The 13,819-nt window shown below is 34.7% G+C and overlaps 1 protein-coding gene across 1 annotated transcript in view; it reads left to right on the top strand.

Annotated features, from left to right (window-relative positions):
- The window catches only part of MS3_00008130 (uncharacterized protein), a 36,486-nt gene extending 26,743 nt beyond the window's left edge, over window positions 1-9,743 (top strand). The window contains exon 11 of the mRNA XM_051216483.1: window positions 1,204-9,743. Coding sequence (XP_051067072.1) covers window positions 1,204-3,720 — 2,517 coding nt within the window. The 3' untranslated portion in view covers window positions 3,721-9,743. The remainder of the gene's footprint in view (window positions 1-1,203) is intronic.
- Window positions 9,744-13,819: the final 4,076 nt, after the last annotated feature.

The raw sequence follows: 13,819 nt of genomic DNA, 5'->3' as shown, positions 1-13,819 counted from the left end.
AATAACTATTTCACTTTTGTTTCAAACTCTTGAGTAGCGAATAACCATGACTCGAGCTAGCGAATAAATTCAGACTCTGCATTGTTTCATAACCATTGCCTAACTTTCAGACCACTGAATTTTCATCTGATGGTCAATCTAACATGTTGCATGAGCAACATTCATTACCGTTGGTAATCTTCGACATGTTTGAAGCTCATTAGTCACGTTTTTTTACTATAACTTCATGAAATTCATCTCAAAGTTAGTCATAAATGAACAAAATTCTTATAAGTATTGATATTTGTCCGTGTATCTGCGTAAATATGAAATGAAATATTCTACTCTTAGGAAGTAATGATTTTGATATTGCGCTTTGAATTATACATGATTAATTCAAAATCTACTTTTCTGCGATCATAATGTATCAACTGGACTCAGTGCATGAAATAAGAGGAAGATATAGGACAGATTTTGCTTGTTTTTAATCTAATTAAATGTACTGAAATGATGGTAATGAGGACGAATGCATCTTATTAAACAGGAAAGCCTGATTGTTCCTATTAGATACTTGCTGACTTGTGAGACTGTAACAAGAGATTAACAAGTGGCCTGTGATTGTGAATAATTAAAGTACCATTTTTTAAATACATTTGTTGCCAATTGGGAACTACAATATCAAGGTAGATGAGTGCTTTACACTGATTGACCTACCAGTAGAGTCAAACATCCATTCACAGACTATGCAGTAGCATGAATTCAAGGTTGACATCGAGAAGCTTCCACTCTTTTATTTAAACTAAACAAGAACGATAATATTTACAGACTGGAATGAATCTATCATTACAGAGTTGTGGAGATTCTTGAGTTTAACTTGATATCGTGAATGGATCAATGTTAGACTCGGCATTACTGAGGAGTCCCGTGATAGGACGAAACGGCCGTCCAGTACTTCCAGGTTTTCAATGGTCGTCTAACATTGATCCATTCACGATATCAATTTGAAATGAATCCGTATTTTGTTGCTGCCTCATCAGCCATATTTAAGCTAAATTTTTGGGAGCGATTCCATGGAGTTCTATCTTAATTGCTAGCGAACTGGGGTGCTGTTATTTGTTTTATTCACTTCAAATCGTTTTTTACATGCATAATTTATTGTTTTAATTTACATTGAGAAGGCGGGTTTATTAACCGTATATATATGCATTTAAAATATATTTTTAGCCACATTTACCTGGATCTGACCTATCGTCAAATCATCAAACTTTGATGAACATTATTCCTGATCAGGATTCGAGGTCTTCCAAAATAATCAATATTTCTGATAATATCGATAAAAGTATTTTAATCAATCCGACTATTTCGACTTCATGTCCTGACACGTCATCATCATCATTACCATCAACCATACCAAAAATATTGCCAACACAAGATCACGTCATTGTGACAACAGAATGTTCTATTATTCCAACTAATGCCTCTGGATATCAAGCAGTTAATCTTGACAATAGTTCTACTGTATTTATGTTGAATTTTAGTGATTTGGATGCAAATAGTCATGCGTTTTTTGAACCCACCGATGTACTTAGTGACAGCCATGATAATCTTCAACACAAAATGATGATAGCAGTTCGTGATCCTGTTTATGAACAAGCAACAGCGTTTCCAACTTCCTTAGTTGTTTCTTCTTCTCTATCATCGTCGTCCAATGGGACACTAACTTCTTCGACGTTGTCATCATCACCGAAAGTATCTGGAACCACAATAACTTTACAGTCGAATTTATTATTACCTATTCAACTGACTACTAATTCATTTTCTGCGATAACCACATCATCGCTTAGTCATAATAACAGTGTAAACTGTGATGTGATCACAAATAACAGTGATACTAATTCTTGGTCTACAATGATATCTCGTCAACTAGAACCTAGTCTATGTTATTTAATTACAGCTACTGAAACGATTGAAAACGGTGTTTTATGCAGTCACGGTAATGATACCACAAATACAGTTGCCATAACTACCACTACTTCTACTACTAATGATAATAATAACAATAATGATAATAATAATAATAACAACAGTAATCCTAGTCAAATCAGTGGTAATCTTAGTCATGATCCAGATGTCACTGACCTGAATGTTGATCATAATGATGACGTTGTTAGTGGTATGAATATTATCGAAGATACACCGCACTCAATATCGTCTGTTGATATTTTAAATTCGCTTCAAACAGATATGGTAGATAATATGATGAATGGGACCGTATTGAAAATTGGTTCTCAGTCTCCACAGTTGTCATTGGCCAGTGGTAATTGTATTTTCTATGACACACACTGTTCGTCAACTTTAACAACCACACATTCTTCGGTTTCTGTACCAGCTTCATCTTCATTATCTTCCTCGTCTTGTCCTAACTCGTCTTCATCGTCATTTACGCCAATCAATCAGTCGACATCGATATGGCGTCCTGTTGACTGTGAAACATCAATGTTGAATAAACAAGAAAATCGTCCATTTCAAGCTGGTATCACTTCACATAGCTCCACAATTAATACAGCTAATAATATTCATAACAATAATCATACTAATAACCATAATGCAACATCAGCTCCTTTCACTGGTGATGATGGGGATGCCTATCCAGTGGAATATTATGACCAGCGATATCATCAGATTCAACATGTGTTTCCACTTATGTCCAAAACACATGATAGTTACATTTACGATGGTGGTAACCATGGTGATGATGATGTTGATGACGATGATGGGGAAGATGCAGAAGAAGAGGACGATGACTATACTGGTTTGGTAGACAATCATGTTTCTACTAACAATTTAACTATCAGTAATAACAACAAATCCCATCAAATAACGACAGATTTACTGGATACTAGCGTAATGCTCTCATGGAATCCAACAAATGATAACAATAATAATCATTCAACAGAATTCTTAGATTATCCTCATTATTCTCCGAAATTTCCATCACCAGATCCTAACAATTTGTCTCCTTCATCAATTCATCTTGATCGACAACAACATCAACAACCATTTGAATTGCTAAATTTTCCACAATCTCGTCATGATCAGATAATATCAAATCCTGTAACAAGTCTCACTGGAGTTCTCTCTCCTAGCTCTTTGTTATCACCATCATCATCTGTATCGACATCAACGCCATCATCATCATCGTCTCTGTTGTATGAAAACAACTTCAATGATTGTGCTAACTTCTTAGGACAGTTCTATCATCACAATACATCTATTAGTAATATCAATCTATCATACAAGAATAGTTATAATACTTTAAGTAATACACCGAATGTCATGCATAATATAGAAAATACTTGTTATCCTTCTGTTCAGTTAAATGATCATGATGAAATTCCAGATGTTACAGATCAATGTTCTAATTTTTCCGTTGGATATTTGATTGGTCATTCAACTATGCCTCCATCATCATCGTCATCTATAGGATCATCCTCTTCTAGATGTTTACTGTTACAAACAGGAGAAAAAACAAAAATTATATCATCAACTTGTCAGTCTTCTACCGATACATCTAATTTAATTACCGGTAATATAAAATATTTAAATTCTCCACAATCATCTTTCACATTATCTGATCATCATAATCTCACTCAGCAACAATCACAACAACAACATGAGCTTACATCAATATCCCAGTTAAATTTCTCAAAAGATCCTGTTGATTATGAATTTGTTATTTAATGATCATTTGAATAATGACTAATTTATCTGTATAGAAAAAGATGATAAGTTCAGGTAAACTTGTATGAAACAGAGTTTTCTTTTAATGGACTTATTTTATTATTTAATGTATATAATTATTTTCTTATTTATTCTTTTTTTTCTCTCGTTCAATTAGTAACTAATTGTTCTGTTTTGATTTTATTTTCACAATTAAGTCAATTAAATCAATAAGTTAATGATAATGAAAATACAAAACAGAACGTACTTTTATCATTGGGGGTGGGTGGGTGTTGTTTTTTCAATGCAATAATATGTCCAATTAAAATGTGAACAAAATATAGAACATATCATAATAGAATTCTCTGTTTGTTTGATGTCCTAGTGATACGTACTATAGGACTGATCCCTAGAAGTACGATCGTAAGCTACTAGTATTTCACCATAGATGCCTTAGAAATATTGCTCGCATCTGTTGGGATCACCGGGTAAGTAATAGTGAGGTTAGACGTAGGGTATTAAGTGATGATGGTAAATCAGTTGATGAAGTTGCAAATCTTCATAGACTGAAATGGTTGGACCACGTGTTGCGTATGCCTGAACACGGATTACCACGACATACAATCCTGACTAGTGTTGTAGACGGATGGAAGAAAGTTAGGGTCGGCCAAACTAAAACGTGTCATCAGAACCTGAAGTCACTAACTTCTAGTCTGAGCAATGTTGACAGATGTAGACTACTTGGTAGGAGTCCTCGTGACTATCATAACCAATAGTTGGAGACTCTGAATGACATCGCTCAGAATCGATCACAATGGCGTGGGTGTATACATTCTTTGTCTTCCTTTAAACCATGAGATTAAAAGCGCTTCACATCTTTCTGTTTACGAACTAATTCTTTCTTCCTGTTCTATGTCCTTATATGCAATCTTTTTTATATATTACCACCACTGAATTAACTATTATGAGTTCGGTGTTCATCTTGTTATGCTAATGGGGTGTGGGAACTTGGAGCGATGCATATATGTGCCTGGTCGTACGCTGTAGTTGACTGACTGACTGAGAATTCCCTGTTTTCAATAGAAATCATTTGTTTGAGTTTAATTTTTCATTATTTCCTTGAATGTCAGATTAGTCAGGTACCTACTTAGTTTATGTTTTATCGTCTGTATAGTATGTCATTCCACCAACAAAATATGATGATCGTAACCCTTTCGATTATTTATTTATTTTCTTTATTTGAATACAAATATTGGTACAAAGGGGCACCGAATATATATGCTCCACACAAATCGAATGATTTGTACCTGAATAAAAACAGAAAATGGTTAACATGAAGCTGTGAACCCTGTCCTATTTGTCTTTTATAAACAAAACACATCGCAGTTGGATACATATTTAAGATTTTGCCAAATATTTACGTAAAGGATTATTATGCAATATTGTGGTGTGAGCTACTTATATCCACATAAGTAGTATATAACGATAGTTAGGAATAGAATGTGTTTCCGTAGAAGATTGAGAAGGAAAGAACGGGAACGGAAAGTAATTTGTATGAAAATGCAGGAACAATGAAGTGTGAAACGAGTGACTGATATTTGCGGAGGGAATAGCCAAGTTTGAGACAATTAATTGATATTTCGCAAATGTAGTATTTCCTGTATGGTTCTCAGATTTTAGTGAGATATTCTGTAATTTCGTGTTTAAATACATTTGATTGCCCCCACTTGTGTTTTCGTTCCCGTCAATACCACATCAACACAGGTAGATAAAATTATCAAACCATGTCAGAACAGTAGGAATAGTAATACTATCAACAGTGATAGGAAAGATTAGGCAACAGAAAATATGATTCAAAAAGAAAATGAATTCATGGGATAAAAATTATGATATAATCTTTAAATTGGAATAAGACAAAGAATGGATTTATCTACACCATTATGAGTCATGTCATCCAACGTCTGTAAACATCGTTCATGATAATCGCACGGACTCTAACCAAGTAGTTCCCATCTACCTACAAAGCTCATTTCAACTGTTATTGACTTAATAAAGTAGTGACACATCTTGGTTCAACCACCCATACTTTTCTTCCACTTTACTCCTACTACAGCCATAATTGGAAACCGACGCAGGATGTGTCCTATCCACTTCAGTCAATTAAGAATCACTGCTACATCAACCAATTTACCATCTGTATCTACACCTTATGCCCAACCCTAACATATGCAAACAAAGTTTCGAGATTAGTGATCAAACTGGTAACACACGGATGTTCTTTATCTTTAAAGATCACATTTGTATCCGTAGACTAGAAAGTAACGAGCTGCTGCTCAGTATGCAATATCTCATTCCTTTGATCACATTCCTAAGTTTCCATAGAAATCACAAGTTCAAGTTATATATACCTTACATGACTTCATGTTAATATTAGATCTAAACAATATCTTATAAAGTTAACTGATATGAGAATACATCACTTAAACTACTAAGGTTAACAATACCTAAACCATCCAAGAATTGCAAAATATCATAATATATTGCGAGGACAGTGGACAGATGCATTCCAAGTAAGAGCCAGAGTCAGACAAGGCTGTCTACTCTCCCCCTTCATCTTTCTTCTGGTGGTTGACTGGATTATCAAGACCTTGACATCTGAGGGGAAACGCGGAATACAATGGACAAGTCAAAACCAATTAGACGATTTAGACTTCGCAGATGATCTAGCCCTCCTATCGCATACACACGAACAAATGCAGATAAAGACAGCCAGTGTAGCAGCAGTCTCTGCATCAGTAGGCCTCAACATACACAATGGGAGAACCAAGACCCTCAAATACAACACGGAGAACACTAACCCAATCACACTTGATGGCGAAGTTCTGGAAGATGTGGAATCCTTCACGTACCTGGAAGCAGACGGGAAGCGGAAATGAGGAAGGCCAAAGAACACATTACGTCGAGAAATTGAAGCAGATATGAAAAGGATGAATAACGACTGGAAAGGATTGGATGGAGAGTGCTGGTGGTCGGCTTATGCTCCTCCACGAGTAGTAACAGGCCTAAGTATGATATAATTCATACAATCTGCGTGGAGGTATATTTTATTAACTTTCTTTTACTGGTAGCAACTACTTTAATCGTGTATTGTAAGCAAATGCTCATAAATTTCTGTTCACCCAGGCATCAATTATCACATGGGGACAAATAATATAAAATTATGATTATATGAATATGTATTTGGAACAAACAGATTCAAACCGCACATTGATATACAATTGAAACAATAACTGACTGGTAGTTAAAAAGTATCTTCGACAGTGTCTAAAATGAGTATCTTCATGATGTGATGATCTTGTTTAGGGGAAAAATGTAGACAAGAAAATATAAAGTAAAAGCGACAATTAAAAACGAATTTTAATGATCAATTTTACATTTCTTATTGATCATTTTTTGTTTGAGTTCAACAGTAGTGAATTTACAAAGTTATATGTATCTTGTACCATCACTTGTTAAGTTATGTAGTCTTGACTTGTTGCAACCTGGAATTCAATGCATTGTCCACTGTAATTGAGATTATTCAAGTTACATTAGTGTTTACATTGACCGTCGTACTGTAGATCATATTTCAACTACAGATCCACAACTTTACGGTGATATTAAAGAATTACTCTCGCATTATGGAACTGCAGAGTGAATAGACGGAGAGTACTTGTCAAGAATACGTGTATGTATACATTACCACTCACTATTCTACACTGGATCAATCGATGTGAATATATGATGTCAGCTAAGTGGTAAATGAATAGTTTACACAACTGTTAATCGCAATGATAATTGTGTGCTCTCTGGCAACTAGTTTTGATTGACGATCTCGAAATTCTGATGTGAAGCTATGCCACATGTTAGATAACATCAATCCCATTCGATGATTGACGTGGGATTGAAACGGTTGCCTACTAACTCTCAACTAAATGTATCATACTAGTCGCTAGAGACCTATTTATCTTGGGTTCATATCTATATGTTTTGACACTAGATGTTTAGAGAAAATCAGTAAATTGAATTACATACAATCCGATACTTTCCATCAATGCCTACCTGAACTGTTGAAGGAGATGATTGTCCCTTTGGGATTTGAACGTGAACCGTTGAATGTTACCACTGAAGTAACAGAAAATCTTATTCCAGAGATTTCTGCCGATTACCATCAATCACTTTACGTCAAAGAATAGTGTACAGATTGTATAGCCACTTAAACTATTTGCCATAATACAGGTTAAAATCTAACCACCTCAACGAGGACTAAGCATACTTCCATTGACTACTGATTCCTTTTCAAAAAGCCTTCTTACTGAAGCGAAATAAATATCTTTTGTTTCAATCGTTTTATGTAACGTATCCATGACATACATTTATTTCCTTAGTTTTAGTCACATTTGAGGTATGAAGGCTAGTGATACCATCTACCTGCTTAAACTGAATTAGGTGATATCTTAAAATACTACTGATTTCCTGTTTGATAACATTTGTCAAAGTGACTTTTAGTCTTATCAAGAGGAAGTGATTTTCATCCTGATCAACCATGTGTGTAATAGTTGTTCACTGAAAAAAGGTTTATTAAATACATTGTGTCACAAATTCAATGGGATAACGATATGTAGATCACTCAATATTAAGATTTCGTGTCTGATGATCATTCTTAACATTCTGTACTCGATTCTTGGTGGAGTCTTTGTTGGACACTATTGAGGAGTTTCAAGATAAAATATTTATTCGGTGTTATATGAGTTTCTTTCTTCAGATCCTTTTTCAATGTGTTATTTCGTTAAAATGTGACATACTAGTGAAAACCTTTACGGAAAAATTTTTCAGTAAATCGATTACAGAATGAGTATATCTCACATCAGTTTTGTTTATTCTCATATGAGGAAATTTTAAGTCAATGAAAATTGCATAAATACACATTTGTGCAATGCTTCCCGCATTTACAACTGTAGTCAAGTAGTGTGTTGTAGATCGACGATGATCTAATGTAACCGATGACACTTGTTATGAGAATTAATCCCAAGATTACTCACTGGTGAGTAAGTGATTATTGTCGATGCAGTTGACTATGAAAATTTATTTAGTTTTCGCTAATGATTGACTTTCTCAGCTGAATCAGTCAGCGGTATTATGTGCAACAAACGATATTCGCATGAATATACTCAACATAAAATGTCGAGCTGCAATCAATTGGATAAAATAAGTCACGTAAATAAATTTTATGGTAGGAGAAATGTCTAGTTGATTGGAATAATGATAATAGTCATAATAAAATATTAGTGTAGAGAGTTTGTGGAAATGGTAGAATTTCCATAGTTTAAATCACGAAACAAAATTAGCTAGACCATAATTGGAAAATTGATGGAGCTAGACATGTACATCATTGGATGTTTACTTGGTGTTCTGGAGGCTAAGCGCTCGTGTACAAGGCTGGAGGCTCTAGGTTCTGTCACATGTGAAGTCATAGGTGTACAATATTACGGAGTGCCTTATAGGGGTGAAACCTGTCCGGTACTTCTTGACTCTCGATGTTGGTCTTCCTCAGAACAGTTTATGATTTAAACTATGAAAATGATAATAATCATCCATTCATGTGGATAAAATATGTCCATGGATAAAGAAAGATAAGTGCTCAAATTAGAAATAAGGCAGCAGAGATAAATACTAAAAGAGATTGGATCTAAGAATCTATTTGAATGGTATGTGATGACCTAATCATTGCCCATAGGATAAACAGAATGATTGGACAGACCTTTTTGGTCAGTTCACTTCTTAAAATTGACCCTATTGGCTTCCGTTATTCAGTGGAGACGTAATCTTAGTAGATCGTCCGGGACTTGACACACATTCAAGAAGAAGACTTCAACTGATATGATCCGATGATCTCCATCTACTAATTAAGAACGCATAACTCTATTGATTAGTTTCGTGACTCATTTTCCCAACACGCTTCTCCGAGTTTGGATTTTGTAACTAGATATACAAGAGCAGTTAAATCGGCATACATACATAGAAGAACCTTTTCTTATTCCTGATTCGTTGTGCAAATACTAGTTTAATTGAGAATTTCATATACAACCTAGTGATACTAGATGTGTTTTTTTTTTCAATAGATCTTAAAAGTTGATGCAATAAGAGAAATCGTCGTCGTGTCCCTGTTAAAATCAAGTCTTAAGTAAAGAGTTTCTTTATTGACCGTGTCGTCCTGAGTTATCTCTCTGTGTTTGAATAACTTTATTGACTGCGTTATCATGTCTCTTCTGAAGGATCAATGAGTTATGAAAGATCTAATTAAAGTAATATAATGTCAGATGTTTGGTCACTGTTAATTCAACTTATTATAACTCATATGATCACACAAATAAAATACCAGAATAACTTCGCTACAGCTGACAAATACATGTCGATAGGTAATAATTGTGTTTGATATAAAAATTAAGTGTAAAGTATAAGTTGATTCACTGTTATTTATAACCAACATACCATCTGACAATCAGTCGAAACACACACAAACCATATATCGATTATTTACCAATTTTAGTAGACTGTTTCATGGTAAAACTGGAAAACGATCAACTCACTTAAATGATTTATCGATTTCACCTATACGTGGACGACTCATTTGTCGTTTGTGAAGATCATATTAAATCAGAGGATATCTTACACTCCCTCAACTCATGCCACCGTTCCATAGACTTCACATTAGAAAGTATGCAAGACCAATCAATCTCTTTCCTCGATTTGCGTCTGATGAGAAGTAATGGTTCCTTAAAAAGATCCATCTTTAGAAAACAAACATGGAATGACCAGATAACCTACTTCTATAGCTGGATTCCTTTAAGTAGAAAGAGAAATGTCACTCACTCTTTATGTCATCGAATATGTAGTACGGAATGCGTTGATGAAGAACTCGCATTCCTCATGAAAACTTTGACCAAAAATGGCTATCCAGACCGTTTCATAGAGAAGAAGATGGAAAGAAGTAGTTGAGACAAAAAATCTGGTTGGTCCTTCTCAAGGAAAAACCTTTATATAAGTTTGGAATTTAAAGGTGGTCGAACATCTGATGTAATCAAAAGTCGTTTAACGATAGCGATTAAAAGGACATCTAATCCGGCGAAACTGCGAATAACCTTCACTAGTAGGAATTTATTTTCTGTATCCATAAAAGATAAGCTTCCGCGTTTGGTCGCCTCTATGTGCATCTACCAGTTCACCTGCTCTTGTGGAGCAGGGTACATTGGCCGTAGCCAGCGCTCGCTTTCAACTTGGCTACGGGAACGCGTTCCAGTTTGGTTCTACAAGGGTGAAAGGAAAATAGTTAGGAGTTCTATAATTGAACACCTAATCGATTGTAATCATTCTGCGGATCCGCAGTTTGATTTTAAGGTTGTATATATATGATTCTTTCAAATCTACCTAGATTTCTTCGTATTCAACTCTAAAAAAATAGACGAAACTCTTACCATCCGCGAGCTCAAACCAGAACTATGCGTACAAAAGAAGTACGTCCTATCGTTATCGTTACTTTGGCCTTAATTTAATATTATTATTGCATTTCTCCTTTTACTTATGTCTAATATTCTCATCATTTTATTCATAAATGCTCATCATATCACCTTATTTATTTTTACACCTCTATGACCTTTACTTATTGTAACAAAAATATTTTAATCATCTTATTACATTCATTAAGGGATTAGTAGGTCCTGGGTTCGAATCCCGCGAAGCGAGGTTGTGGATGCGTACTGCTGAGGAGTCCCATCCTAGGACGAAACGGCCGTCCACTGCTTCCAGGTTTTCCATAGTGGTCTAGCTTCAATTGACTCATGATCTCAACTATTGAAATTACTACAATTTCCACACAACCCCTTCTGATACTAAAAAACTGAATGATAATAATCATTCATGTCTTCGAGTCATAACATCAACAACAACATTCCTCATCAGTATGATTTATTCATTATTGTGGATATAATGGACGTTCACGTACCCATGACATCTTACATAAAGCAATACAAACAACTCATCATCATCTTCCTATCACTTCTTCTCTCTTTCTCTTCTCGTAAATTATTGATTAGGTATCTGAGTATCACTAGAGTGTGCCAAATTGTATGTAGATCAAATTAGACAGAAAAAATGAATCATTGAATGTCTTTAAACTGGAAAAGTAAAAGCTCATCTCTATTCAATAAGAGTAAAATAAATCAATTTATCAATAACTAATGCAACTAATATTGAAAATACTGATGTACGTGTATTTGTACAGATGGGGGGGGGGTGGTTACAATCATGGTATAAGAAATGTCTGCCTATCACTCACCCATTGATCAATTCCATTCCATTTCAATGATGTTCATCAAAGATTGAATGGTTTTGTCAGTTTTTAGTAAAATGAAAAAAAGGATCAAAAATCGTTTGAAATAGAACTCACTCAGTATACACGAATGAGTTTGGTATTGAATGCATGAATTAACTAAGATACAGTGTTTAAGAATATTCATGATTTACTGTATTGCTAATAGATTCTCTTCAACAGTTTACAAATCATGTTCTATTTAGAATCTGATGATGAATTGCAATGCATCTAGTCACGTGACGAGTGAATGTCAGTCGGTGCAGATCAACATGACACGTAGACTCATTGTATATGACTAGTGGGTACATTACACAAAACGTGGATAAAATTTCGGTGATTGTTCAAGTAGAAAAGAGAAGGAACACTTAATCAAAGTACGAAAGTGGATAACTGAAACAAGAGGGAGTCATGATGATTAGACCTATGCAGTCTGATACAGTCATCATTAGAGACAGTGGATATTTGTTGTTTTATATCAGGAAGTAAATAAAGACGGAATTGTGTATGACAGGATGACGACTCAGTGGTCTACTAGTTAGGCACTCACCATGTGATCTGGAGGTCTCGATCTCGTTCTCCGATAGCATCGTATGTTTGAGTATTCTCAGCATACGATGAATAAGCTGTTCCCTGTTTTTCACTTATAAGTTGACTGAGGTCAGTACGTGAAGAAGATAATCTCCAAAAGCGTCTCCATCAAAAAATAAGTTACTGGCTGAATTTTCAACATCATTGAATGAGGAAAGGTTTAGCAACGATGTGAGAGATCAACAGAACATTACCAACTTCAATGTTTACAGTAACTTAATTTAAACCGTTTAATTATGGTGGTAAAGTTGGGATATCACACGAGGATTTTGATTGTTTTCACCGGTTAACTAACTTTAAAATTCGTGTGGTGTCGCTCAGATGAGAGTGAACGATACCTTTGAATCACTATGTTAAATTAACACAACTTTGAAGTACCTTGTTTAGTTATATCTTCTGTCCATTCCATGGATTTCCCAATATGAAATCCACAGACTTGGACTTACATAGGGAGATCGAGCATAAAATGTTAACCTTTTCATATTTCTTATTTAATCTTTGAAATCTTAATTGAGTCCACTTTGTCATACAAAATATTCTAACTTGGAATAAACTCAATTTGGTTGTTTTTATCCTCTTACTTTAATCTTTATACTAATCTAGTAAAAATGAGTTTAGATGTACACTGATTTCTAGCTGATGATTATGTCAATGAGATAGATATTTAATGTCCATCCACTATCCAAAAGATACTTTAAACGTACTAATATGAAGTTAGTTGCCATTACAACAATAAATCAAATTACAGTAATAAATCAAAAAACTACATCTAAATATACCAATAGATATGGATAGGTCTGTTTTTGAAGATCAACTAGATTAGCCAGTATTCCACATCACCACCATCACCACATAATACCTGTCACTTTCCGAAAACAATAACTCCTAGTTCAGGTTCTTTTGAGTCATTAACTCCATTAGGCTTCACCTAAATAAAATAACTAGAGAATTGAATCCTATCAAATTGACTTCCCGATTTTTTCTTTTGTTACCTTCTGCATTTCTGTTTTTTAAATGAACTGTTGCCTATATAACGTTAATCCTCGGATAGCCTAGTGGAAGGTCTCTGATTGTGAAGCTGGGTGAGAAAGGATCGAATCCGTCAGGGAGCACCAGTTCCCT

This window comes from Schistosoma haematobium, chromosome 4 (genome assembly GCF_000699445.3).
Source record: "Schistosoma haematobium chromosome 4, whole genome shotgun sequence".
NCBI lineage: Eukaryota > Metazoa > Platyhelminthes > Trematoda > Strigeidida > Schistosomatidae > Schistosoma > Schistosoma haematobium.
This window is presented reverse-complemented; position numbering and strand designations above follow the sequence as displayed.